The sequence below is a fragment of the Polyodon spathula genome, chromosome 4 (assembly GCF_017654505.1).
Source record: "Polyodon spathula isolate WHYD16114869_AA chromosome 4, ASM1765450v1, whole genome shotgun sequence".
NCBI lineage: Eukaryota > Metazoa > Chordata > Actinopteri > Acipenseriformes > Polyodontidae > Polyodon > Polyodon spathula.
In genome coordinates, this window is record NC_054537.1 from 41535254 (window position 1) to 41562252 (window position 26999).

At 37.7% G+C, this 26999-nt stretch overlaps 1 protein-coding gene across 2 annotated transcripts; it reads right to left on the reverse strand.

The window, feature by feature from the left end:
- Positions 1 to 527: 527 nt before the first annotated feature.
- Positions 528 to 25314, reverse strand: LOC121314546 (ankyrin repeat and SAM domain-containing protein 6-like). 2 transcript variants are annotated; one of them, XM_041247937.1, is made up of 16 exons: positions 23996 to 25313; positions 21318 to 21823; positions 19070 to 19114; positions 18103 to 18307; positions 15258 to 15364; positions 12955 to 13103; positions 12052 to 12286; positions 11328 to 11377; positions 10799 to 10990; positions 9761 to 9929; positions 9194 to 9369; positions 5216 to 5402; positions 4150 to 4217; positions 2825 to 2941; positions 2207 to 2303; positions 528 to 1873 (listed from the first exon to the last, which is right to left on the reverse strand). In XM_041247937.1, the coding sequence occupies exons 1-16, from the start codon at positions 24331 to 24333 to the stop codon at positions 1824 to 1826; spliced, it is 2691 nt and encodes an 896-aa protein (XP_041103871.1). In that variant the 5' UTR covers positions 24334 to 25313; the 3' UTR covers positions 528 to 1823. The 2 variants fall into 2 exon arrangements, 1 of the variants encoding a protein (XP_041103871.1); XR_005950113.1 differs by lacking the exon at positions 528 to 1873 and adding an exon at positions 3839 to 3918 and having other exon boundaries at positions 2217 to 2303; positions 23996 to 25314.
- Between the last annotated feature and the right edge of the window lie 1685 nt (positions 25315 to 26999).

The following is a 26999-nucleotide window of genomic DNA, read 5'->3' on the forward strand; positions in this document are numbered from 1 at the left end:
TTCCGCATCCAGCACTCAAAAAATGTCACAGACATTTGCAGAGCTTTTTGAGATGTAGTAATAAAATATTGACATGGATCGCATTATTGAGGAGTTTGGTGATAAAACGAGTGATGAGAGGATTTCAGGTTGCACGATTATAAAGAGGTATGTGAAAAATACAGCGAACAAGGGGTGGGACTTGTCTGGAGATGCAGTACTGATGAACTTTTGCTGTGCAGGGCCTTTTAAACCTGTTTTACTGTGGGGGAAAAAAATAGCATGTGTGAAAATAAATTGGACCTGACAAGTGCTGAATAAATGGACCTCTAAGGGTTAATAGAAGGTGTTTGGTTTTTTGTTTAGTTTTTTTAAGCAATGCATTCAGTTTCTTAATGAAGCTGGCTGCAGTCTGTTTTGAAATGGACATACAGGTAACGCTTCAATTTAACACAAGACAGTTTCTTGAAAGTATCATGGTTTGTCATTTTTTTGCAGTGTGACTATGAACAACAGTTACGTACAAAGATTACAGACAGACAAGCTTCTGATTATGGATTTAATTAATTACACATTCAGTAACAAAAATTAGCATTTTCCATAAACACCTTTTATCACTTAAAAAATTATGAAGGACTTGAAACAGCAGTTTTTGTCTAGGTATTTTGTAATGAAATGTTATGTACTGGTTAATACTACAAACCCAATTAATTTAGGACACACAGAAAAAAATGTGATTTGATTAAAAGAAAATGTCAAGTAAAACCTTATCCATTAGTATATTATTCCAATCATTAGGGTGCTTTTTTACCTTCTTACAAAAGCCACAAGTAAAACAAAAGTGATTACAATCTGGTATCTTGGCATATGCAAGTTTTTGCAAAATTAAGATGAAAGGCAAATTTAAAAGAAATGATAATTCTCATTAATTAAAGACAAAACTGATACTTTTCTTACCCCCCCCCCCCAATAATAGATATAAAAAAAATGCTCCAAAGGAATTGTACTTACTCTCCTGATTCTCATTCGCTGAGTTTTTTGTATAAAAGTCCTGGCAATCTTTTTTATTAGACCTTTTTCAGTCATTTGCAGCTATCGAACAAAAGGAAGGGCTGAACAACAGGAAAATAATTGTGACATAAACCAGGATGATCATGGAAACAATTCTAGATCGCCACTTAATATCATCCTGCATGTCATCCAATCAACACAGGCCATGAATATGGGTCAGCTACAACAAAGAAGTCAGCAAAACGAAAGAGGAGCCCATCAGAAAACAGTTACAGAACAGTGTCTCTTATAACACAGCTATATGTATACTTGTGATTGTAGATCATTATTTTGATGCTCATATTACATCACATCATTCCTGATGCTGTTCTGCCTGGGTGTGTTTCAAAGGCTGTCTTCTGCCATTTTCACTTAGCCGCTAAGGATCATTTATATCTTGTATCACTTTTGGTTTCTTCAAAAGAACCCTAAAAGACCAAATCCAGGTTTTCCAGAATTCCTTACTAACACCTCTTCTTAATTTGTCATCTTATTTATTATTATTGTGATGCAGAACATTCCTTAGCACTCTGTAATTTTTGGAAGAACTTGTAACAATCCTGCACCACCTGTAGCTGTTATTTGTCTCCAATACAGATGGATATGTCCAGGTCCTTAATCTTGTCTGGGCATGCAGTCACATTGGAGGCTTTCTTCAGTGTCTTCCTGCAATCTCATGCACTGAAACACTGGTGTTGAGAAGAGCTTGAGAGCAGTCTTCCTTTCACCTGGGCTTAATTACCCATAACTCTTATTTCACAACTCCCCCCCCGGGGGCTCAATCCTATTGGGTGTTACCTCTTGCTGGACGTCCGAACTTGTTGTCTAACCCAGCCTGCTGGTGCTTTGAAGAAAACATTAAAGAAATACCCAAATTAACTAGTTTAAAGAAATCTGATAACTCAAGAGTGCCAATTATAGAGACCATTGGCAAAGCATATCGTATGTATCATTAATATGACAATAGTTTAAAGCAATGTGGCAATGATAGATTTCTTTTTACAAGGTAACATTGGTAATGGAACTTACTGTATGTCAGGAATTCAAAGAATACAGCAGTCAAACATGATAATAATTTAAAAAGTATGGTTTCTATGCATCTGGAACTTTAAATGTCACACAAACATGATTTTAGAAAGCTTACATACAGTAAGGTACAATGCATTTATCTACTTACAACGAGGATAACCAGGTGGTCGAGGGTTGCTGGCACTGCTCCCAAAGGAAGAATGGAAGTTGTGAATAGTTTCTTGTAAAATCTGCCTTTCTCTGCCCTATAAAAAGAAACATCACATTTATGACACATTTAGCCACGAACCCAGGAATGCTCAGATTGTTCTTTCTTTTGAAAGTATTTATTAATTTAGTTATTAAATTTTGTGATAAATGTTGATGCCCATGAAAGGAAAATAACTTTAAAAGATCTCCTTACACAAGCAGGATTTGTAGAGAATTTTAAAGCATTGGGGAATTACCTTAGTGAAATGGATTGGTAGTTTGGTAAAAATGGTAGTTTTATTATCTTGGAAGTTATTGCCAAGGTATCTATACTGACTGGCAAATGCATTCGGTACAACTACAATTTAATCATTTTATTTTGGTATGAGCTTTCTACTCACTATCTTGTTGTTTAAATAAATCCGATTCCCTGGAATACATGAGCTGCCCAACAGGAAACTCACCCAACAGCTGAAAGAGTGTTTCAGTCACTGTTTTTAATGATGAATAGTGTTGGATTGAACCAAGTGACTTCCTGCATATATTACATTGAAAGTATTTGAGATTTAAGGCATACCTTTCCAGCATTTAACTCTGAGATGGCTGCTAAGATCTGTTGTCTAGGCCCATCTGTTTTTATGCCCAGCTCCTTCAAATCCCCATCACTGAGTGTGAGGAACGCTTCCATGTCCACCTGCAGAAACAAACACCACACCCTATAACCAAGCCACTATAACCTAAAGCAGTTTACAAAAACAAAATAAAAAAGGGTTGTTGAAAATATGTTTATATAAGGAATATATGCATCCAATTTATAATGACTGGTGTAACTTGAAACAAGCTGGAATCCAAACTGTGCCCTTCATGCAGAAAGAGCAGCAGAGGTTATGAAACTGTGACGGAGTCGGTAATGTTAGTTCCAGTTACATATTGATTACTGCATGTTGGAGACTCAATGGCATCCGTTTTATAAAGAAAATGTACATTAAAACATAAGGTCTCAAAGGGATATAAACACTAAAGAGGTGAGGTACAACCCAACTACAGATACAGGCATTTACCCACAATTCTTGAAAAAAATTAAGTACTGTATAGAAGACCAAAATGTACTATAACAGAGCTTGGATGTGTAGAACACTGCTACTGCAAGTAGTAGCAGAAGTGCATCAATGTGGATGATAGAGTGACATACAGTATTGGGAAACAGGTTTCGAGTTGTGAGGTTATTTGTATCCCTATAGCAATATTTTGTTTGGAGATTGTAAAGAAATTGGACTTTCAACTATAAAATAATGTATTAAAACAGGCATCAGACATTATCTTTGTTTTATAAAACTTATAAAGATAACATAATTGATACTAATGGCAGCAGCTTTAATACATTAGTTAGAACTGGGATAGTTACTGATTACAGATTACTTGATTTAATAGATATATCCAGTACTTTTTTTATATCTACACTAACATTGTTAACCTAGTTCAAGTTTATTTTCTGTAACACCTATGTATCTGGATATAACTTGCTGCTGAGTGAACCCCTAAATCAGATCTACACTAACAATTAGGAGCAATAAAAGAACCTGCCACTTACCAAAATGAGGCCTCCACAGAAAACAACAGATTGTTGAGGAGATTGCAGAAAGACAGCACAGGAAGAAAGCAGAGGAAGAACTAGAGCAGAAAGAAAGATAACTGCTTCGCTGATCTGAGCCAACAAAGCAAATGTAAATCTTCTGTATTTGCATTTTTACAATAGCCAATGCAAAAAACACCATTTAAGGAATTAAGTTGGCAATTTTAATGACTCACTAAAACAACAGACTAAAGGAAAATGCATGTGTTAGGGGATTTAGAAAAGGATAGAAAGTCCACAGCATAGTCCTCTGATACAATCGGTCTTACCTCTTGCTCTTCAAATATTGGCTGGTATTTCTCTAGAGAAAGCTTCTTTAAGATCCCAGAGAGTTCATCTGTATCAAACACACAGTTGGATAACATCAAATCATCATATGGTTGACAAGAGTAAAATGTATTACATAAAATTAGTTCTCTCAAGTTATTTGATGAATTTGGTTCATAGCAGGATTAATTAGAAACTATGAAAAAACATGGTCTTGGTTGAACTGTAATATCCACACTTGTGTAGAAATGGTAAACAACTTTTAAAAACTTACACTACATTCAAGCCTCCCCTAACCCTTCTTTGTTTTAGGGCTCTAGGTTCCCACAAACTATTTTCAGAACTCATATTTTCTCCCTAGGATTAGTTTTGTTTTTTGTTTTTTGCAGTGTTCTAGGTGCAGTCTTGCAAGTGGATTATACAACCACATTATAAACATCCTTGATGCGTCACACAACCTCTCAAGTAGATGGCACTTCCCGACCAATTTAAACGTTTTGAAATGGTTATTTCTTTCTTGAAATTAAGTGCACACATTTTTCATTTGTACCTACAAAAAGTGTATTTGTTTACTGCTACATTTGTTATTATTTAACTTTTTGTTTTAAAAATACAAGTTTTGTGACAGTATCATCCTGGAAAATGAAGGGTACAAATGCAGTGTAATGTTGGCTATACCTAATGCACATGTTACCTAGTTGAAATATAGACTACAACACAATGTAAAATAGTTTTATTTAACCAGTGAGAATCACATGGTCCAAGGATATGTTTAAAAGCCTTTCCACCTCTGAACAAAATTACTGCCATCTGGAATCAGCAAATTTTTCAGTACTGCTAAGGATATCTAAAATAACAGTGAAGGAACTAGAGCTGGTAATCATTGAGGAATGGTCATACATCATTACACAACAATTTAAACATATAACCCAATTCAAGGCTTCAATGAACCGTTTTCAGAAAGACACCTAGTGACCCTTTTCAAGCATGTCTGTTTTGTTAGTCCTGGTAAAGGTTACTCAGGGCCTGAATGGGGACCCTAAAAGCCAGTATTTAGAGCTGCGTTACCTTCGTCGGTGATGGTGCCACTGCTTGAGCCACCACTGCTCTTGGAGCGTCGATTGGAGGAGGATGATAAGGAGGAATCTGCCTGGGGGCCTTTGGGAGTGGGGGAGGCCGAAGGGGTCAGCGTGGGAGAGGTGCTCTTGGACGTGGAGGAGGTCCCAGACTGAGGCCTCTTTCTGGTGTTTGATTTCTACAAAATTAAGAACATGTAGTTTCCGGTAAGGGACTGGCCGATGAGCGGAAACAAGTGAAGGAAACGGGAGTAGAGCTCAAAAGTGAGGGTACACGGATTGTTTGAAATACATGTGGTAAATTGGGTTCTTAAAAAAGAAAAACAATCAATAAAATGGTTAAATAATACTTTGTGTGTGTGGTGTTTGCCTATGAGACTAACAAGGATTGGTATGTATAGGGTTTGTTGTATTTAATATAAAATAAACTTGATTATACTGAATTAGCATTTTTACCAGTAGAGCAATAAAAAGTATGTTTGTGAGGGTGAATGATTTTTGGAAATTATCGACATCATATTAAAATAGCGACATTGGTGCCCACCCCTAGTTATAACAATACCTGAGAGAAGCACTGGATGCATTGGAATTTGCTGTGATCTATCTTATCTTCCCAAATCCCTTGAAATAGCCTTTAGAGCTTTTTCAGGATTATAGACAGTTTTGGGCAATTCCAATCTATCTATTTATTTGTGTTTACATTTTTGTAAAATACCAGGTTAGACTAACATATTTAATGTCAATCACAGGCAATAAAGACCATCCAAATTTTTCATCAAATACAGCTCCCCGAAGCAAGTCTTACTGGATTTACTCCTCATAGTGAAAGCGAAAACAGACTTTGACTAGGTTACTGTATCCTATGCTATACACAGACACATGGGCATTCAGGTCAAATATATATCATTAGAAAGCTGTACACACCAGAAATTCAGAAATGTTTTTCTCTATGGTGGCTACTGCTTGCTAGAGCAGCGGTTCTCAACCAGGGACAGGCATGTCAAACTTTTTACGGGGGCGTTGTGAGCATTCTAATACATTAACTATAGTAATAATAAATAAAAATCACTTTCTTAATGTACACAAACTCATAATTTTTAAATATTGAATAACAATATTAATAATAATAATAATAATAATAATAATAATAATAATAATAATAATAATAATAATAATTATTATTATTATTATTATTATTATTATTAATTATAATAATAGTACTTTATTTTATATAGCGCCTTTCATAAATATCGCAAAGCACTTAAAAGTGATAAAAGTCATAAGAATGCCAATTTAAATAAATGAGTTTTGAGGCGGGATTTAAAAATAGACAGAGACTCAGAATCATGGATCTCAGAAGGAAGAGTGTTTCACAGCTTAGGAGCATAGGAGAAAAAAGCCCTGTCACCCACTGTACACAGTTTAGTCGGGGGAACAACCATAAGGCTGGCATCGGAGGACAGCAAAGCACGACTAGGTGTGTAGGTGGTAACTAACTCAGAAATGGAAGAAATAGATGTACCTCTATTGGCTTTAAAAGTCAGTACTTTGGAGTATTTGACCGGTAACCAGTGTAAGGATTTCAGAATGGGGGTTATGTGACCACCAGAGCGAGACCTCGTCAGCACCCTAGCTGCAGAATTCTGAACACACTGGAGCTTTTGAAGGGTATTCTTTGACACCCCAGTAAGTAAAGCATTACAATAGTCAAACCTGGAGGATACAAACACATGAACAAGCTTTTCTGCAGCAGACAGCAACAAGACAGGGCGTAGCCGGGCAATATTCTTTAGATGGAAATCTAAATGTTAATATTCCTAACATGCAGCTCAAAGGTTAAGCTAGGGTCAAAAATGACCCCCAAGTTTCTCATTTTAGAACAAAGCTTTGTTAGCACCCCGTCAGTGGTCATGCTTTGACAACTCGATTTCCGCAGTTGATACAGGGTTCCTAATAGCATCACTTCAGACTTGTCGCTGTTGAGCTGCAGAAAATTCTGTTTCCTCCAGAGCTCGATGTCAGCAAAACAGTTGGTGAGCACAGAAACAGCCAAGTCAATATCAGGTGTGGTTCGCAGATATATCTGAGTATCATCAGCATAAATTTGGAAATTTACACTGTGATTTATAAAAATTTGTCCGAATGGAAGCATATATATGCTAAATAAAATTGGTCCCAGTATGGAGCCCTGAGGAACACCAGAAGAAACCAACCCAGTAGTAGATCTAAAACCACCCAGTGAGACAAAATGCTTTCTCTCCAGGAGATGCAAGTTAAACCAACCAAGGGCAGTACCAGATATACAGAGCATGTTCTCCAGCCGGGCAAGAAGGACATTATGGTTCACAATATCAAAAGCAGCACTAAGATCCAATAATACCAAGATGGAGAGGGCCCCTGAGTCAGAAGACAACAACAAATCGTTAACAACCTTGACAAGAGCTGTTTCAGTGCTGTGCAACTCTTGAAAGCCTGACTAATGGATCATAAAGTTTATTTAACAGAAGAAGATTATTTAGTTGTGCTACAACACGTTCCAGAACTTTAGATAGGAAAGGGAGGTTTGAAATAGGCCTATAGCTGCCCAGATTATCAGTGGGAAAATTAGATTTTTTCAATACTGGTATGATAACAGCAGTTTTAAATGCAGAGGGTAGAATTCCAGAACTCAAGGACTTGTTAATGACTATAGTCACAAACGGACCGAGCGTCTGGATACAGGAACGAATGAGAAAAGTAGAAATTGGGTCTAGCAGGCAGGCAGTTGGCTTCATTTTAAAAAACAATTTGGTAAGCCCAATGAAAGTAAGAGGAGTGAAACTAGCCAGTGGAGTGCCAGTAAAGACATGTCGATGATAAAGTGAGGTAGGTGGCGCAAGGTCTTGGAATTGGCGCCTAATATTGTCAATCTTGGTTGTAAAAAATTCCAAGAAATGATTTCAAAGACCTTGAGAGGCAGATAATGCAGAGGAGCTACTTGGCTCTAGCACTCTGCTTATTGTAGAAAATAAAAGCCTAGGATTTACCAGAGATACTGGTACTTATTTATTCTGGAAAACCTTGCTTAAAGCAGAGACCCAATCACAGGTGAGTGTGTTTAAGAATCAGTAACAGATCAGTTCCCACCACACTGTACCCTTGTGCAGTACATAAAAAGTGGATTGATTTGTGCTGCGTGAAAAAAAACAACTGTGCAGGTGCATTGTCATCTAAAAACTATTTTGGAAATATGAAGAAAGTTACTTGGAAATCGGGTTTACCTTTGTCGGCCCTGCAGATGAACCTCGTCCTTGTAGAGTGTCACCTGTGGTGATGTACTGCCTAATGACAGACTATTTATTAAAAAACTAAAGTGCAGCTTGGGAAATGTGTGTTTTTACACGTTTGCAGCGATTTCAGTAATATTTTCTTTGGAGAAACTAGTTTTACATTCATTTTTTAAAGAAGTTCATAGGATGATCCATTTTACAAAAGGTACCCGGTATGTGTGTTTTGTTTAGATTGTTGAACATTGGAAGTAGGTGTGGTGTTCTATGCAAGGGATGAGATCCGATTCTGTACACAGGGTAAGAGGTACTGTAAATCTGGAAAATAATTCACTGCGATTTACAAATCTTGCTATTGTGGCAGGGTGGGGTGCGATTCTAAAAAGGTTGAGAACCCCTCGGCTAATCTCTGGACGGAGCGTGTAAAAATGCTCTTACTTTCTGTGTGTCGAGTAAAACTACCTTGGCTGGTACACTGTGGTCTATTTTAATTGTCTTGACCATCAATTTCAACATGTAACGCTGTTCTTTAACTCTGTGTTGATCTCTATATTAAATCACATGCATTTACTCAACTAAACAAAATAGTGACACAAGGTCCATAATTCAAATGCAGACCCTGGTAAGTTATATAATAGCTTCTCTTATCTATATTGAGAATTCCACCTCATCCCCCCTACTCTATGTTCTGTTCCGAGTGATACCTTTTCACTATGACAGCTACTGCCCACTAAGCTGTGGGTACCATGCACGCTGGGCAAGGTGACATCTGGAACTGTGGGTGTCTGGCTGTCCAAGGTGGGAGTTTTCTGTTCTGACAAACCAGCTGCCTTCTTTCTTTGGGCTGCAATCTGGGACAGGACACTGTCAGCACTGCCACCTGGGAAAGAGACAGCAGCACTATTACAGAACATATGCTCTCTGTACAAAGACAGCGAACGTCTATACAGAAGTTCACAACTCTGCTAAAGATGCACCAAATTATTGCTCATGATAAAATCAATAAATCCATGCTAAAAAATATTACTACATACTACCATTTTCTATTACAATGCAATGTTGCAAAGAGATTTGTTTTATTGAAAGGTGTTGTACTGGTACATGTATGGTTTACAGTACAAGTAAGCTTTGGTCACATGCCGATACTGGACTAGGGTATAAAAATACACCTTCCAACATGATGCTTTATGCTCGTTTGACAGTAAGCAGAGAGCTTCTTACTTGGCATCTTTTGTGTTGTTCACTGATTTTAAAATACTATAATGAAATACCTGATCGATTATGTGGATCACCTCCTTGCCTGTTAATGCCAGCTATACCATTGGAACCTCCTGAAGAGTGAGGGGAGTAGTTGAAATTGCCAGAGTTTGAAGGAGAGGATGGGCTTCTGACAATACTCGGAAACTTAACTGGCCTGGCCACAACACGGCTGACAGACGTCTGTGATAAAAAGCGCACAAACTTCAGCTTTGGAAACAGGCACTTTTGTTTTTAAACAACATACTTTTTATGGTTCAAATTTAAAACAAGAACACAAAGAATTAAAAAGGCAATAAAAAATGTAGATGTATTTTTCACTTTGTTTTTAATTCAGTGACTCTGAGGTTAGAAAGCTTTCTCTGCACATTCTCTTCCAATGTTAGAGTAAATAGGACCCATTTTATTACTCTATTTGCTCTTCTGCACAGTCTTCACCTGGTTATGCCTTTGAAAAAATAGAAAAACTGAAATTCAAAGGGGAAAGGGCAGACAAGATAGGTCGCAAGGGGGTGTCAGAATCCACTGTTTATAACAAACATGTTACAAATGGACATTTGCATTTGTGCTAAACTTGACACCAAAATGTGATCTTTTTTTTGTGAAGTTCTGCAGGCATTATCCTCACCTGCTTTGTAAGCACTATTAGTGCCTAACTATCTCATTACAACTACCAGCAATAATTTTTTTTTTAGTCATTAGCCAGAGGTGTCCCCCAATACACATATCACTGTTGTATTAAAACATGAGGACCCAAATAGTATCGAGTAATATTTATATTAAAATATAATCTCATCTTTATCCATTAATGTTTTTTAATAAATTAATTGTTTATTAAAATAGACTCCAGTTCTTTGGAGGTGTTGTTTCTCAATAACGCAGGCAATATATCATCCACCTCATTATACACAGCAGGACTGAGCCTGTGAGTTTATTTTGTGCCCTCACATAACTCTTGTCCCTATGCTGTACTAGGTGATGCATCATTCAATCCTATTAATAATGTCCTTGAATCCCATTAATAACAACACTTTTACTAAAGTCCTGCTTACTATGTCAGAGTTTCCGCTGCTGTTACCAGGTCTCTGTGGCATGGAGAGTCTTGTCTGTTCGCTCTTGCCTTCTTTGTTGATCCGCGACCTGTCACAGTCCCACAGCTCAAAGTTTGAGAGAGGAAGGAATGGAGGAATCACAGCTTTCAGCTGGTCGTTGGGGAGTCGGGTGGAGGGAGCACCATTTCTGAGCTGGGAGCGTTAATGAGATAGCACATTTACCACAAAATATACTGACATTAATATTTTGGAAATCAGCCTGGCCTTGATTAAACTAATGTCTGGGTATTTCTTATGAGAAGATATAATACATTTTGTAGAAGTAAACTATGATGACCTAATTTTTACATGTTAGTGGGTTTGTATAATACCAACAAAACTGGGCAGTGTTTGATGCTTTATCTTAAAGCAAGCTTTAGTAACATACCAACATCACACATTATGTCTTTTATACATTTGGACAAACCAACATCCTCTCCTAAGCAACATGTAGCTTAATTCAGCTTTTATTTCTCATGTGGAGACATACCATAGTTGTTATCAGGGTATCATCCTTCTCTGTGCTAGTACCGCCAAGTCCTGAAAAAAGAAAGATAATAGTTTAATTCAATGGTCTGGGGGTAAAGCCGTAATATCCTGCCGTTTTTGAAAATCCATCCCTTTGCCTTCTCAATTTCAGATTCTCATATTGTCAGTTGTCACGCAAGGCCATGTACTGCATACTTGCTAACTCCACAGGATTACCCTGGGTACCGCATCTTCGTGTGTCCTTTATCAGATGCAAAAAAGATGCTCAACACGCACTGCTTCAAGATGGATCTTGCCAACAAATGCCGTAACTAACATTTACTGTAATTTAGTACTATACTAGGTACTAAGTGTATAATCTTGTTGATGAAATTGTATTTGTTGGTTTTAACGTCATAGTTATCAGAAAGTGGGTAAGACTTTTAAAAGGTCAGGTATGATAATTAAACAATTTTGTAAAAACAAAAAGTAGGTCAGACACTTAACAAGATTTAAACCAAAACTGTTTGAAAAATGTAGTAGATGAGACTTTTAAAGTGCCAGTGAACATTAATTTTAACCTTGCAGCTTTATAATGACAAAACACACTACACAGTTACTTGTCCAGCAAACAATGAAACACATATATTGTTGCCATGAATTATCTACAGCGTCCTGCTGCTTTAAAAAAAAAAAATGTAAGTAAGAATATAAAAAATAACAATAGTATTTTTCTTTTTCCCTACCGCTATCTTTGCTTTTCACTGCCCAGGCTGTGGTCATGTCAGCAGTTCCTAAGATTGGAGGCAGCACTATCGGTCCATTGTTCCCACTGTTCTTCTGGTCAGCCTTCATTGTAGAATCCAAGGACACATCAGTATCATCTGGAAACGGTGCCAGACGACTAGTGGAGAAGCCGTGCCTCAGTGTCCTAGTCAGCTTCAGCTTTCGGAACCTATTGGACATTCTGTTCCACCAGGACTGCAGAATCAGATCAAGTTAGATCTTTGAAAAATTCTGGAACTATTCCTCACTCATATAAAGCATACAATTCAATCGTTTTTTATACCCTTAGCTACCCAGGTTCTCAGGAACATCGACTTCAGCTGGTTTAGGGTATGATCAACTAAATTAATGTCACTGCAAGATGCTACCTGAATTGGTAATGGACAGGCAGTTATGGTAGGGGGGAAAGCATGCAATGATTTCATCTGATGAATATTTTACTACTGCAAAAGTCAAGAGATACAAACTAGGACCCATAAATCACTGAAACCAGTTAACGACCAAGATATTTAGTGGAAAATAAAATAGAAGGTAACAACGGTCCACCATGGGTGGTGATCTTATGCACATGTCTGAATCCTCCAAACAACCAAAACAGTTTTTTTTTTTTTTCCTTGATAAATAAAAGATGCAGATTGCAGTTTGGCGTAGAATTTGATACATTTGGCCCTGTATTTAATAAAGGGTTCAAGGCTAAGGGAATGGGCTGCCATGTATTTTTATTTAGAATGTATTTTTCCAAAAGAACATTGAACCCCATTTGCCCAAGACCCCTAGTAGTTGAGGCATGATACCCTATTGAAGGACAACTTGAAAGATTCTTTGAGCTTGCCCTTTTAAGATCTCCACAAATGGTTTCTTACCTTTAGCCCCCCTTTATCATCCGGAGGCACAGGGATGTTTAAAGACAGCCTGCTTTTTGAGCGTGGTAGTGATGACTTGGAATTCTTTTTGCCCTTGTCTTTGTCTACTTGCATGCACACAGAGGCCAGCAACCTCACAAGTTCTGTATCTATGTAAACACAAAACAGCATATCATTAATGAAAATACTTACATTAACGAAAAAATCTAACAGTTAAGATCATACTTACAATATTATATGGTTTATTCTGTATGAACACCTGTGTACTGTAAAAGTACAACAAATAGTATGGAAATGTACAGGCAGTCTTGTCTCAAAGTCAACAATTAATAAATCTAAATGCTCAAAAATAAAACTAACAAAACCTCTAAGTCCTGTGGACAGTATGTGGGCAGAAAATGTAAGGATCGCATTCATAAAGGGTGTTAACAGACGTTTAACTTTAGATATGACTAAGAGTGACACGCATGCAAAATTGTAGTTAAGCTAATAGGCTTAAGGGCTTTTAATGGAACTTCACCAGTATTCTAAAACACCATTTTAGAAGAAATGTGTCTGAATGTGATAGAGGCACTGTTTAGCTATGTTCTTCCAGATACAAGTTGCTATGCACACCAGTGTAATCAACTGCAACTGCACACTGGTGGATTAGCCAGTGGTGTAAAGTGTAACCTGTTTGACTGACACTGCTGAAATGCAAGCGTGAAATGAAAAAAACAATGTTGAATGGAAATGTAAAAAGGAATGTGGAAATGTAAAAGGTTATGTTGTTCCAATCAGCACATTTTACATTTTGGGACATTTTTAGGACCCTTTTTTTTGTGTGTGTGTGTGTGTGGGGGGGGGGGGGGGGGGGGGGGGGGGGGGGGGGGGGGTGTGTTACGACAACTGGTAGTAGTTGGATTCACGTTGGGGGGGGGGGGGGGGGGGGGGGGGGGGGGGGTGGGGGTTGGGGGGGGGGGGGTGGGGGGGGGGGGGAGAAAAGAGAAAAGCACTCATAGCAAACTACAACAAAGTGAATGGCAACAGAATAGAATCAAAGAAATATGGAATACCAAAATCCACAATCGGAAATAATCAAGAAGAATCAAAGAACAAATTTAACTGAAACGCTTGAAAGAAGTGAACGTCCAAAGAAAATTATGGGTACAGCAGGTATGAGAATCGTCCAAGCAGCTAAAAAAAAAAAATCAAAGATTTAGAGAGAACTGTCCAAAGGCACCTGAACACAAAAGAGTTGTATACACACAGACCTCACTGCAAACCAGCTTTAAAGAAAATTCATAAAACTGTAAAATTTGCCAAGAAATATGAACAGAAATCTGAAGCATTCTTCAACAGATTTTTCTTGACCAGCGAGACTAAAATGCTACTTTTCCCCAAAAATAGACCACAGTATATTTGGAGAAAAAAAAGGGAAGCCGTCCTTTTTGAAACAATGTCGTCAAATCGTAAAGTCCCTGACCAGGGTAAGTACACTTCTTCTGTCTGAAGACAGAACGTCGGACTGTACAACACATTTTGCAAAGTACGACGTTTCATGCTGTTGATGGGTTTCGTATGGAGTTCACAGTTGAGAAACAAAAGAACTTCTTTTGTTTCTATTTTCAAGACCTTACCGGAAGTGGAAAAGATCTGAAAAAAAGCTGTAGCCAAGCATTGTGTATCAAACCTGTTTGAGCTGAAAGAAATATGCAAGACAGAATGGGCCCAGATTTCAGCAACAAGACCGGTTAAGAATTACCATAAAAGTCTGAAAGCCATAATAAGCATGCTTTATGAATAAGCGACTAAAAATAACCACAGGCACAGCTAAAAATTGTACACGAGTATAAAAGATCCTTGAAGATTTATGAATATTGCCCTAAATGTTTTTTTGTTTGTTTGTTTTTTTTTTTTTATACAGAAATATTTTTTACATACCTATATCCTCCACAAAAAAATAATAAGGCAATTATAAAATGACTATAGGTTCCATTAAAGCTGATTATTAAAATATACTGATGGATTTTGTTTAACTTTACACTGTGTGTTTTTTTTTCATTAGAACAGTTGCAAATGGTAAGGAGACAACAAGGTAAAACTAAGTCAAGTATAAAAACATCTAAGCTAGACTTCTTTAGTGTATTAAGCTCTGAACATGAAGAGATCTACAAGAAATTATATACAGTACAAATTGGAGATAACTAATCTAATTCTTCAAGGGGAAAAATAACTTATCACAGTATATGCACAGAGAAGCTGTGACTTCTGCCCTGGGATAATCCACTCAGTTCTGAATACTTTTTAAATTTCTCATTTACCTGGATCATTAAGCAGCATAACTAGATCAAATGCAGTATATCCATTTTTGGCCCGAAGATTGACATCAGCTCCTTGATTTAACAAATACTTAACAACATCTTTATTCCTGAAAGAAAGAGGATTAAAAACGTAATTAGAGACCATTAGCTGAATTAAAACAAATAACAAAACCTACTTACTCCTTGGCGTATATATAACTGTTTTGTGTGTGTGTGTGTATATATATATATGTTTTTAAATGTAGTAGTCACCAATTATTTTTTCCCCAATTTGGTATAGCCAATTATTTTTAGGCTCAGCTCACTGCTACCACCCCTTTTACACATTGCAGGCCCACTGTGCAGCCACCTCATAGCTACAGCATCAGAGGACACTGCAACTCTGGGCAGCTTAAAGGCAAGCCTGCAGGCGCCTGGCTAGACTACAAGGGTCACTGGTGTGCGTTGAGCCAAGGGCGGCCAATTGTGCGCCGCTCCCTGGGAACTCCCATCCACAGTCGGCAGTGGAATAGCCTGGACTCGAACCGGCGACGTCTCGAACATGAAGCCCCTTTACCGGATGCGCCACTCGGAAGCCCTCTGAAAATAATTAGTTAAGCCATACAACACATCCAGCATTTCAAAACTGCTTTGATAATTAAATCTGTATATTTCCGCACAATGCAGCATGTTAAGTTTTAAAAACATTAACTGTTACTATGTTTGCTGCTCTTCCTCCCCAGCTGTGTGCTGCAGTCTTTATGAGTAAACCCCCTATTTTGAAGCATGTGCAAAGGTACAGGTACATTTTCGGATAGGAATAAAATTATTTTAACAATAAACAGAAAAAAAGACAAAATACTTGAACAATAATTTAACTACTCCTTGCTGCAAAGGTTTTTGTTTATTTTACTTTATTTTGATGTATTTATTGCTTGCTGGTTTAATACAGTTACAACATTGTTGTGAAAAAATGCGTGGCAAGTGGTCCGTAGGAAAAATCCAAACACCAAGGTGATCCCTACATTGAAAAAGGTTGGGAATCACTGCTCTGTAGAAAAACAAGAAACAGTTTCCTTAGCTTTACCTTTCTCCATTGCTTTAAAATAGAGGCCTCAGTGAAATTATGTATAATAGTAGTAAATAAACTGTAAGGTAAACATTTGTAGGATCTTTATCTTTATAAGGTATAGCTCTGCTGTGACCAAATGTTATTTCCATTAGAATGTTGGTAACCATGGTTTTGTTGCATGTCGAATAGATAAAGGGGTTTTGCTAAATGAGATGATTTTCAATGGCAATGTCTGTTTTGTTTTTTAAAGCATAAAGGTTAATTTCACCCATTCTCTGCTTGAAAAAATGGTAAATTATTTCTGAAACAAACATTGACATTAAATCGTTGGTTTGGCAAAAAAAAAAAAAAAAATCGAATAATAGCAAGCCTACATATAAATAATGTTAGGCATCATATTTAGATTTCCCCCAGATAAAAACCATAGTAAATATACCATGGTAATAGCATAGTACTGTAAGTCACAGCGGGGCACAGCCAATTATGTTTTAAAATAATTATGTTGTTTATCTTATCAAATTTGAAGTGAAATAGAAATGTTAGAATAGAATAACTTTTGTTAATTATAAATGAAATTATTTCTGGAAGGTTTGTAGTCTGTGCTTAGATTTTGAAAATTCTGCTACCCTGCATAACAACAGCCTGGACGTCGTCGGTTCAAGTCCAGGCCATTCCACTGCCGACCATGGATGGGAGTTCCCAGAGGGCAGAGCATAATTGGCCAAGGGCCGAGGGTTTAGGTTGGCCAGGGTGTCCTCAGCTCACCGTGCGCCAGCGCCTTGTAGTTTGGCCTGTAAACTGCCCAGAGCTGCGTTGTCCTCTGGCACTGTAGCTCTGAACAGCCTTGCAGTGTAAAAGAAGTGGTCGGCTGATGGCACACGCTTCAGAAGACAGCGTGTGTTTGTTTTCACCCTCCCTAGTCAGCACAGGGGTGGTAGCTGTAAGCTGAGAATAATTGGCTAAAAATAATTGGCTATTCCAAATTGTGAAGAAAATAATACAAGCAATTGGCGACTACTACATTCAACAAAAAAATTTATTTCTTTGAAGTTTCAATGAAAACAGGCCTGTTAAACAGTAAAGCATGGTTATAAACTCTTTAATTGGCATGGTTTGTCTTAAGGAAGTGATACATTATAAAAGAAGCATTTTCACAGGGACACACACCACCTCTTAGCCGATGGAATTTTCAGATCTGTCATGAATTTTGTGCACTGAACGGCAAGTAGCATATTGACTTTGAAACAACCTTGTAAAGAATAAAGCTTTAGCAGCAACATAGTGGGGCATTTTAAGTAATAGTTTTAATACTCCATTTTACAAAAACACACGACCGCAGTGAGGGGTGAACATGTCCAATGAATCCATAGATCACTTAATGTGCACTTTTGAAAGAAACACTTGTTACAGCAGACATGTACTTCCATTTTAAATCAGACATCTGCTACTACAATAAGTCCTTAGTGTTCTTGCCTTGCCTTTCATGAAGTCTGCTACTGCATTGCTTCCTTAGCCATTTCACTCCATATTACTTGCTGAAAGCATGTCAGTTATTAAGGAAAGCAGCTGATTTGTTATTGACAAGAAAGAAGCCGGTGAAGGTTTGGGGCCAATTTCACCCTCCAGGTCAAATGACCCAGGAAGTGCAAGTAGGGGTTGCAAACAGCTGTATTTAATCTGGTGCAGTACCAGATATGTTTTAAAAGAAATTTGCTAAAACATGTGTTTGTTTCAAAACTGCAGTTGAGACTAAATTAGCTACAGTTACTTTACTGTAATATAATTAACAAGTACCCGTGATATGTAGCTTGCATCAGTGCTGTCCAACCGTGAACACTGTCCTGCTTGTCAATGTCAGCATTTCTCTCCACAAGCAATTGAACAACATCTAGTTGCCCATTCACTGCAGCGATCATCAGGGGAGAGGCGCCATCAGGATTAGCAATGTTCACCTGGCCAGGATCTTCATCTAATATCTCCTTAACTAACTGGTACTTTCCTGGACAGTGAATACAACAATGAGACAGGTAGAATTATTCAGTAAAGAATAGCACCTTAAGCATAACAAAGCACAAGCCAAATATCACCTAGATATAAGTTACTCTACTTACATATATATGCAAGGTTCCCACTGAACTGATTTTCATTCAGAGGTACAGTGTAACCCTCCTTGTATATAAACTAGGGGTACAAAACTAAAATTTAGGGTACACACGTTTTATGTTAAGGCTTATCTTGGTGATGGCTGAAACTAATATACCAAATTAAGGTAGGATTTAACCGCGTCACTAGTTTCTCTTTGGTGAATGAATTGCTTGGTCAGGTATAGTGGTACTCTTTCTGTTGCTGATGCTTAAAAAAAAAAAAAACAACAACAACAACATGATGATGTTTGTTTGGCTTTATTGTACAGGCAATTCCTGGCAATATACTGCACTATTTCCAAATGACTGGAAACTACATTTCACTAAACAAGTTTGGGATTCTGGTTCCTGCCAAATCATTTGTGAAAGCAACAAATCACCAATACAAAGGCAGCAGAGTTCTTATTTCACTGCCGGTGAATCAACTGAAATAAATTGATCCCGGGAACCTTTTATGTAATCATAAACACAACAAACTATTTCAACTAGCATTCGTAACAATTTTAAGCGCTCGGAATTCATTCCACATTAGGGTAACAACTATTTTTAACAGACAGATTAACTCTTTAGACCGACAGTGTAAAAAACTAAAATAAAGCAAATGCTATGGGATTTACCAAGTTTCAGAGCATGAAAGACATCTGGCCTCCTCTTCTCTTCTCCTGAAATAGACAATTACACACAAGAGTCTTTAACTAGCTTTCATTGGAAAGCTCCCAAGTGGTGGTCATTAGTTTTTATACCGATTTCCTTTAAGAAATTTACCTTGCTAAGGCTTGCTCGGAAACAATCTTGAAGATAAAATATAAAGCCAAACAGTCCTATTGCTGTTTGCTGTCCAACTCAATCAATCGAATTTATTTTGTATAGCGCCTTTCATGCCAAGGTATCCCAAAGTGCTTCACATTACAAATAAATATACTATACAATAATATAATATACAATAAAATATCAAAACACATCCAAAAACAAACAAAAAAATATACATAATAAATAAATAAAATACATAAACAAAATTCTAAAATATGCCATCCCAATCTACAAAAAAGGCCTATGCATAAAGATGTGTTTTAAGCTTTGATTTAAATGCATTTGAGTCAGCTTTACAGATTTCAATTGAAGATTGTTCCATAATACAGGTGCATAATGACTAAAGGCTCTTCCACGACAATAGCTGCGCTTTATCATTGCAGTCACCAGAAGCCAGCGTTAGCAGATCTCAACTGGCATCCAGGGACATAAGGTAAATTTATTAATGTAAGCAGGGCCATTTCCAGAGACAGCCTTAAATGTCATTAATACATTTTTAAAAATAACTCTGTACTTCACCAGAAGCCAATGCAAGTGGGCAAGAACAGGTGTAATATGTTCAAATCTTTTTGTACCTGTCAGAATTTGTGCAGCTGTATTCTGAACCTGCTGTAAGCAATTGATTAGTTTACAAGGTAGACCAGCCAATAAGGCATTACAATAGTCCAGACGGGATGAAACAAACGCACTAATTAAAATTTCTACGTCAGATTCTGCAAGATACAAACAGATATGAGATATATTCCTCAAATAATAAGCAGACTTCACTACGTTAACATGTGCTCTCTTCACAGTCTGTTTCCCTCAACCATGGGGTCATTTCTTCCAGGAAGAGACTGCTTTCTGGGTGCTAGGCAACAGATAAAGACACACCTCAAATATGTGAACCCTTTACCAACAGAGTGCAAAGTCCCATATTGACGTATTTTTTAATAACTGTTAATGCTAATCCATCTGCATTTTTTAAATAAATGTAAGATGTGTACATTACAGGATGCATTAAAAAAAGATGGGGGGCAGCTGAGGTTTAATGCTGTATTGCTTGCTCTGCTAAGAATGTATTTACTTGCTAATGTGGACAGGACTGTTAACACCCAGCTGATTTAACAATTGCACAGTCACCCTCTGAATAGGATAACTCATTTGCACATTAGACACAATTCTACAGCTCCAACAAAATGGATGAAAATGCTACTTTCTATATAATAAAATGACAAAACTAGAACATTAGTTCAGTAAAATACATGTATTTCTTTATTCATTTTAAAAATGAGATACAACACCTTAGTGATTCTTGAAAGCTTATTTTTGGGCCTTACCTATTTGGACATTCAACTGCTTATTACTTAACAGATAACAGCTTTGTAAATTTAGAACTACAGTACATATACTGTTATCCAAGGCTGGAGATTATATTCCCCTGTGGTATGAAGTTACAATTCATTATAAAATACTAGGATATCATAGCTGCTTAACAAACGTCACATTTATTTCTGTAGTAAGTTTAGTGATTTCCAAAGTTAGACGATAATATGGAGATTAATTTGTAAATTCTTTATAAATGGTATATTCAAATAGCAGCATCTGGTTACTAGGGAATATTTGCATGCAGCCAGCATAAGTAAAAACAGCTCCAGAAACCTACGTATATTTAAGAAGTTGGACAGAACTTCAGTAATAAAATTGAGATGTGTTGTGTTTGAACTGAACCATGGCACTACATGTAGATGGTATGTGTTGAATGTGTGCTATTGCAGCACATTAAATGAATAACTATGTTCCAATTAGCTAAAAAATTAAATACAATCTGCATCTTCCAAGTACATTTCTGTCACAATAGGCAGGACTGCAGCTATGACTGACTTTGACAGAGAGCTGATAGCTACCTGTTACCAGCTCTCTCTCAAAGTCTGTCATATTTGCTGTCCTAAAAACAATTAACACTCTATTGGTCAATTGTCCACAAGAAGTAGGAGGTACAGTAGTTATTTAGAAATATTCATGTATCCCTTTAGAACAATTTAAACCCAGTCTCCAAGAAAAAATATACCCTACCTGACTGTGGGCGGATAGTGGTTATGGCATCCAGGTAATTCTTCATCTCCTTTTGTTTGTAGTTCAGTGCAATCTCAAATGAGGTTTTAGCCAACACATTTTTGTGGTCTGGGTCTGCTCCTCGTTCCACTAGCTGCTGTGCCACACTTACTTTCCCATTGAGTGTTACCAGCATAAGTGGGCTCCATCCGGTTGTTTTGATGCTGTAATTTGGATCCGCACCCCACTCCAGTAACAACCTCACGATGGCTTCATGCCCGTGCTGTGCTCCAATCATCAGGGCAGTGATGTCTGGGAATTCCCCTTTGTTATTGTTGTTATTCCCCATGTTAACATCCAAATGATCGTAGTCGTCGACAAAGGCTCCACTCTCCATTAACAGTTTCACAACACTGACGTGACCACCCCTTGATGCCATTGTAAGGACGCTGGCCCCGATTCTGTTTCTGGCATTTATTTCAGCACCATTTTCCAACAACATGTGAGCAACATTCAGATGGCCAAATCTAAATGGAAAAGGGAAAATATAATTTGCATACACTGCTCACAATGGAAGCAAAAAAATAATAATTAAAAACAAAATGCAACACACACCCACTACGAACACTAGAAATGACACAATGCATCCACTATAAACACTAGAAGTGACACAATGCACCCACTATGAACACTAGTAATGACAAAATGCACCCACTACGAACACTAGTAATGACAAAATGCACCCACTACGAACACTAGAAGTGACACAATACACCCACTATAAACACTAAAAATGACAAAATACACCCACTATGAACACTAGAAATGACACATTGCATCCACTAAGAACACTAGAAATGACACACTGCATCCACTACACTAGAAATGACAACTTGTGTGTCCAGTGCCCACTGTGAAGTGTTCTACATGTACTGGGAATGCAGTTTATGTTTATTAACCTTTTCATAGAACTGACACCTGGTGGGTGTTTAACAATTTATTTATTTATTTATTTTTTTAAATAATATATTTATCAAATTCCAAAGTAAACATTGCACTATGGTAGCCACCTGTCCGAGTTTGACCTGGACAATCCGTGAACTGGCATCTGTGTCCCGGTGACTGGAATTAACAAGCCAGGATGCACTAATATCCGGTTTTTAACTGAAACGCATAAGAAACATCAACTTTCCTATAATATTTTCTTTGACATACATTAGTTGTTTAAACTATTTCCACTATATTGTTACATATCTACTGTTTAGTACTTATCTGTTGAGTCTACTTTGTCCCCAGCATTTGAATAACTAACATACCCACGTGATGTAAGCATTCCAGGTGAGGGTCTGTAGTCACGTGACCCCAGCAGGCTACATACATGCGGTCAAAACAACCGTGGCGGCTAATGCGAAAACTGTATCTTCCACAGCAAAATGTAATGTACTTGCAACCACTGAGCACACTTTTTACCTACAGTCACGTGAATTAGAAAGATATAATTTATGATGTGCCAGATACATGGAATATGTGCCCTTACTGTGCACCCCCGGTGAACGATCACACTTGATGTGACCAAGTTTCTTTTTTTCCTTTTAATTAAACTTACTTTTCGGTACATGTTACCAATTAAGAAAAAAAAAAAATGTTCAATAGTTTGTTACAAAATCCAGTACTAACATGAATTACAAACAGCATTTCTATGTTGTTCGTGTATAGACGTTTAACATCTTCCTTTAAACAGACTCACAATTAAAACAATGTTTGTGCCATATTTGGTATAAGAGTATCATCACTTTGTACAGGGATAACAACATACTGTCGATTTCTTGTCAAATCAGCTTCAGCGAGTAACAGCTAAACGGTGAAGTTAATGGGACTGTACTAAAAGGACTAAGCTGTGCAAAAAGGTGCACAGCGTGAACAATATGTCAGGTACGATTTCTGTTCAATTTTCCAGTTGCCTAAAATTACAGGCAGAAGGATGCTGTTTACAAGTATTGTGCTTTTAAATATGTTAAATGATAATGTGTCCGTGATTTCACATTAGTGAATGAAAATAATAAATAGCACAATACATTTTATTAACAGTAAAGACATGTTTTATGCAAGGACTGGAAATCACCAGCCAGCTTACTTGTGTTAAACTGTATGGCAGTATAGTGCAGTTTTGATAAACCACGGCTGACTGAAAATGTCAGTGTATAGTCTGTGGAAAAGGTGGCAACATATCACTCATATACCGATGTGTTAAAAATCACTATAAAAACATAACAAAGGTACATTTTTCCAACTTCCTTATCTCAGGTTGAAAGTGAAGATTGGGGTTGGTAAATAACAGGAATACTAATAAAACACATAACATGATATTAGAAAGGTGAGAAATGTAATATAATGAAAACGTAGATTGCTTTTTTTTTTTCAAGCAAATGGTCACTATTTTTGCTTGCTATAATGCAACCTAATTCATTATCAAAACAGTGTGCATTCCTACCAAATCACACCTTATGTCGTTGTTTACATATCCAAATGCCAAAATGTATATTAAAAAAAATTAAGTTAGACACGACCTTCTTAAACATATAAGCATCTATCCTTCAGAACTGTTGCAAGAAGTGATTGAAATTGTTTGATGTCAGTGCATCCTATTATTCAGTACACAGTGTGCTTAAGAACAAGTTTACAGAACTATTGATACACACCTTGCTGCTTGCATAAGCGGGGTCCAACCGTAGTGATTCCGGCTGTCCACCGAAGCGCCTTTCCTTAACAAGAACCGAACTAGTTTATCGTGTCCACTAGCAGCTGCGAACTGAAGAGCTGTATTGCCCTCCTCATCTGTGCAATCAACCGGGACAAGCGAAGCTGACCTGGGGCCCGAGCTGTCTGCGTTGCACTCGGACACCACATCAGAACGGAGCCTTCCCGGTGTCCCTGTTTCAGCTGCATCTGGTTCTAGGATTCGTCTGGCACTCTCATAATCGCCCTCGTCACATGCTCGGAATAAAAGCTGCGAGTTTGCTGGAATTCCGTAATCCATTTCACGTGTTTCTCAATATCAGTGCTAGTGTTTTTTTCTGGAATCCTGGGAGTTCCTAAAACTGGTTTCCTGCAGTTCCTGATGTCTACCGTTGACAGCTGTTGAATAGACATTGCCTTTATTTACTCCAGGATGAAAGGTGGCAGAACCTGATAAGACTGACTTAGCCAAACAGAATATAAATCACAGCAACTACAATTATCGATTTAGCGGCTTCTCGGTTACTGGCGAGACGCGGATTTTGGTACTCCATGGAATTCGGTATCCCTTGTGATTTCACGCCTGCGCAGATGCGTTTTTTCTCTTTTTTTTTCCCCCAAAAGACGGCTGAATTGGAATGTCAAATATATCTGTGTATACGCGCCACACTATTAATTATTAGATATACTCAAGCTTATTGTTTTACTTAGTTTGAGGCACGAAAGCGTCACATTATATTTATTTTTAGCAATTCGATATATTGTTTTTGACGTGAAATTCTGTTTCTGAAATGTAAACTAATTAATGAGGTATCACTGTCCAGAAAGACTTTGATAATATTTAATAAGCAATTAATAGAAGTCAGACCAAGTAAAACATAACAAACACTGGGCAGCGTGTCTTTTTTAAAAGTGTCTTTTACTTTTCTGTTTGGTTAAAGCTCTCTTTATCCCTCGATGTAGACTGCAAATACATCTTTGTCTGCGTTCGCGTTACTTCTAGAAAGTCTGCGTTGAAGTCGAGAGTCATATGTTTTTTTTTGGTTTGTTTGTTTGTTAGTTTTTTTATAGACTGTCCTGTGAGGTATGTGTTCAATTGTATTAAAAACTGGGTCCCCCAATATTCCTCAGGAGTGGGGGTACAGTATTCCATAGCTATTGAGAAACCAAATAATTCTGTATCTCCTCACAATGTAATCAAAACATTAGTTTAATGGGATGTGATCTCTGTACAGTGTTTCTGCAGTTTGCTTAGGCACCAGCATATTGTAATGACCGTCTGTTAGCATTAATACAATTTAAAATAAAAGCTGCTACACCAGAATATAGTGTTACAAATCATAGTTTTATTTAAACAGTCCCTTATTTTTACCGCCAACAGCAAAAAAAAAAAAAATGTAAAATATATATATATTACACACACACACACACACACACACACACACACACTGTACTTGGCTTGATTCATGCGCCCTTCACAAAGACAAATCTGCCCGATTCCAGCCTTGCTGAAGCACCCCCAGATGAGTCCAATTTTCAGCTTTGCCCAACACCTCGTCGTCTAATGGTTAGACGGAGACCTGGAGAGGCCTACAAGCCACAGTGTCTCACACCCACTGTGAAATGTGGTGGAGGATCGGTGATGATCTGGGGGTGCTTCAGCAAGGCTGGAATCGGGCAGCTTTGGCATGAATCAAGCCAAGTACAAGGTTGTCCTGGAAGAAAACTTGCTTCCTTCTGCTCTGACAATGTTCTCCAACTCTGAGGATTGGTTTTTCCAGCAGGACAATGCTCCATGCCACAAAGTCATGTCAATCAAGGTGTGGATGGAGGACACCAGATCAAGACCCTGTCATGGTCAGCCCAATCTCCAGATACAACTAGTGATGAACCTAATGATCCTTGCAAACACGATCAGACAAAGCAGCGTTAGAGAGAAAAGAACCTCAATGGGCACAAGCCTGGAGTTAAATGGCCAAGAGCTTGTGAGAAAACTGCATGGGACACAGTAAACACGGATCTCTGTTTTACTTTGGAAAGGTTAAATGGAACAGTTGAAAAGATGCTGGATAAATTTGTGGACATCATCTAAGCATATGGAAGCGAGAGGTTTGGAATTGAAAAAAGGAAGGAAAAAGTACAAACTATTCCTGGAAAGTCTAGACGGCAGCAGGAGATTGAACACTTAGTTAGAGAAAGGAGGCAGTTGAGGAGCAATGGAGAAAGGCAGAACAAAGTCAGAAGGAGGGACTCCATCTGTTACAAAGGGTCATAAAAGATAAGCTTGCAACATTGCACAGAGCTGAGCGCCTACGGAAACGCTACAAAAAGAACGAGCGTGCCAGAATTAACTTTTATAAAGATCCATTCAAATTTGTAAAGAAGATATTCACCAGTGAGAAAAATAGCACACTAAAATTATCTAAGTTTGAGCTGGAGAGATATTTGGAGGAAATACATACAGATTCAAAAAGACAGGAGCCTATGTCAATTCCTTCAGACATCCCACCTATCAATCCACCCGAATACCAAATGGAGGACTGTGCACCTAAGTGGAAAGAAGTAGAGCAAGCTGTGAAAAAAGCAAGGGCATCATCATCTCCAGGGCCTAATGGAGTTCCATACAGAGTGTACAAGAGTGCTTCTGGAGTTCTACAAATCCTGTGGAAATTGATGAATGTGGCATGGGAAAAACAGGTTGTACCAAGAGCATGGCACCGAGTAGGTGGAGTCTTTATACCAAAAGAAAAGGATTCTACAAGCATCGGTCAGTTTCATCCTATTTCCCTATTAAACGTAGAAGGCAACATTTTCTTCAGCATTATTGCTCAGAGATTGTCAATCTGCCTATTAAAGAACTGCTTCATTGACACTTCAGTACAAAAAGCAGGCATTCCAGGTTTCCCAGGATTCTTAGAACACATCAGTGTAATCTGGCAACAAATTCAATCAGCAAAAAAGGAGAGG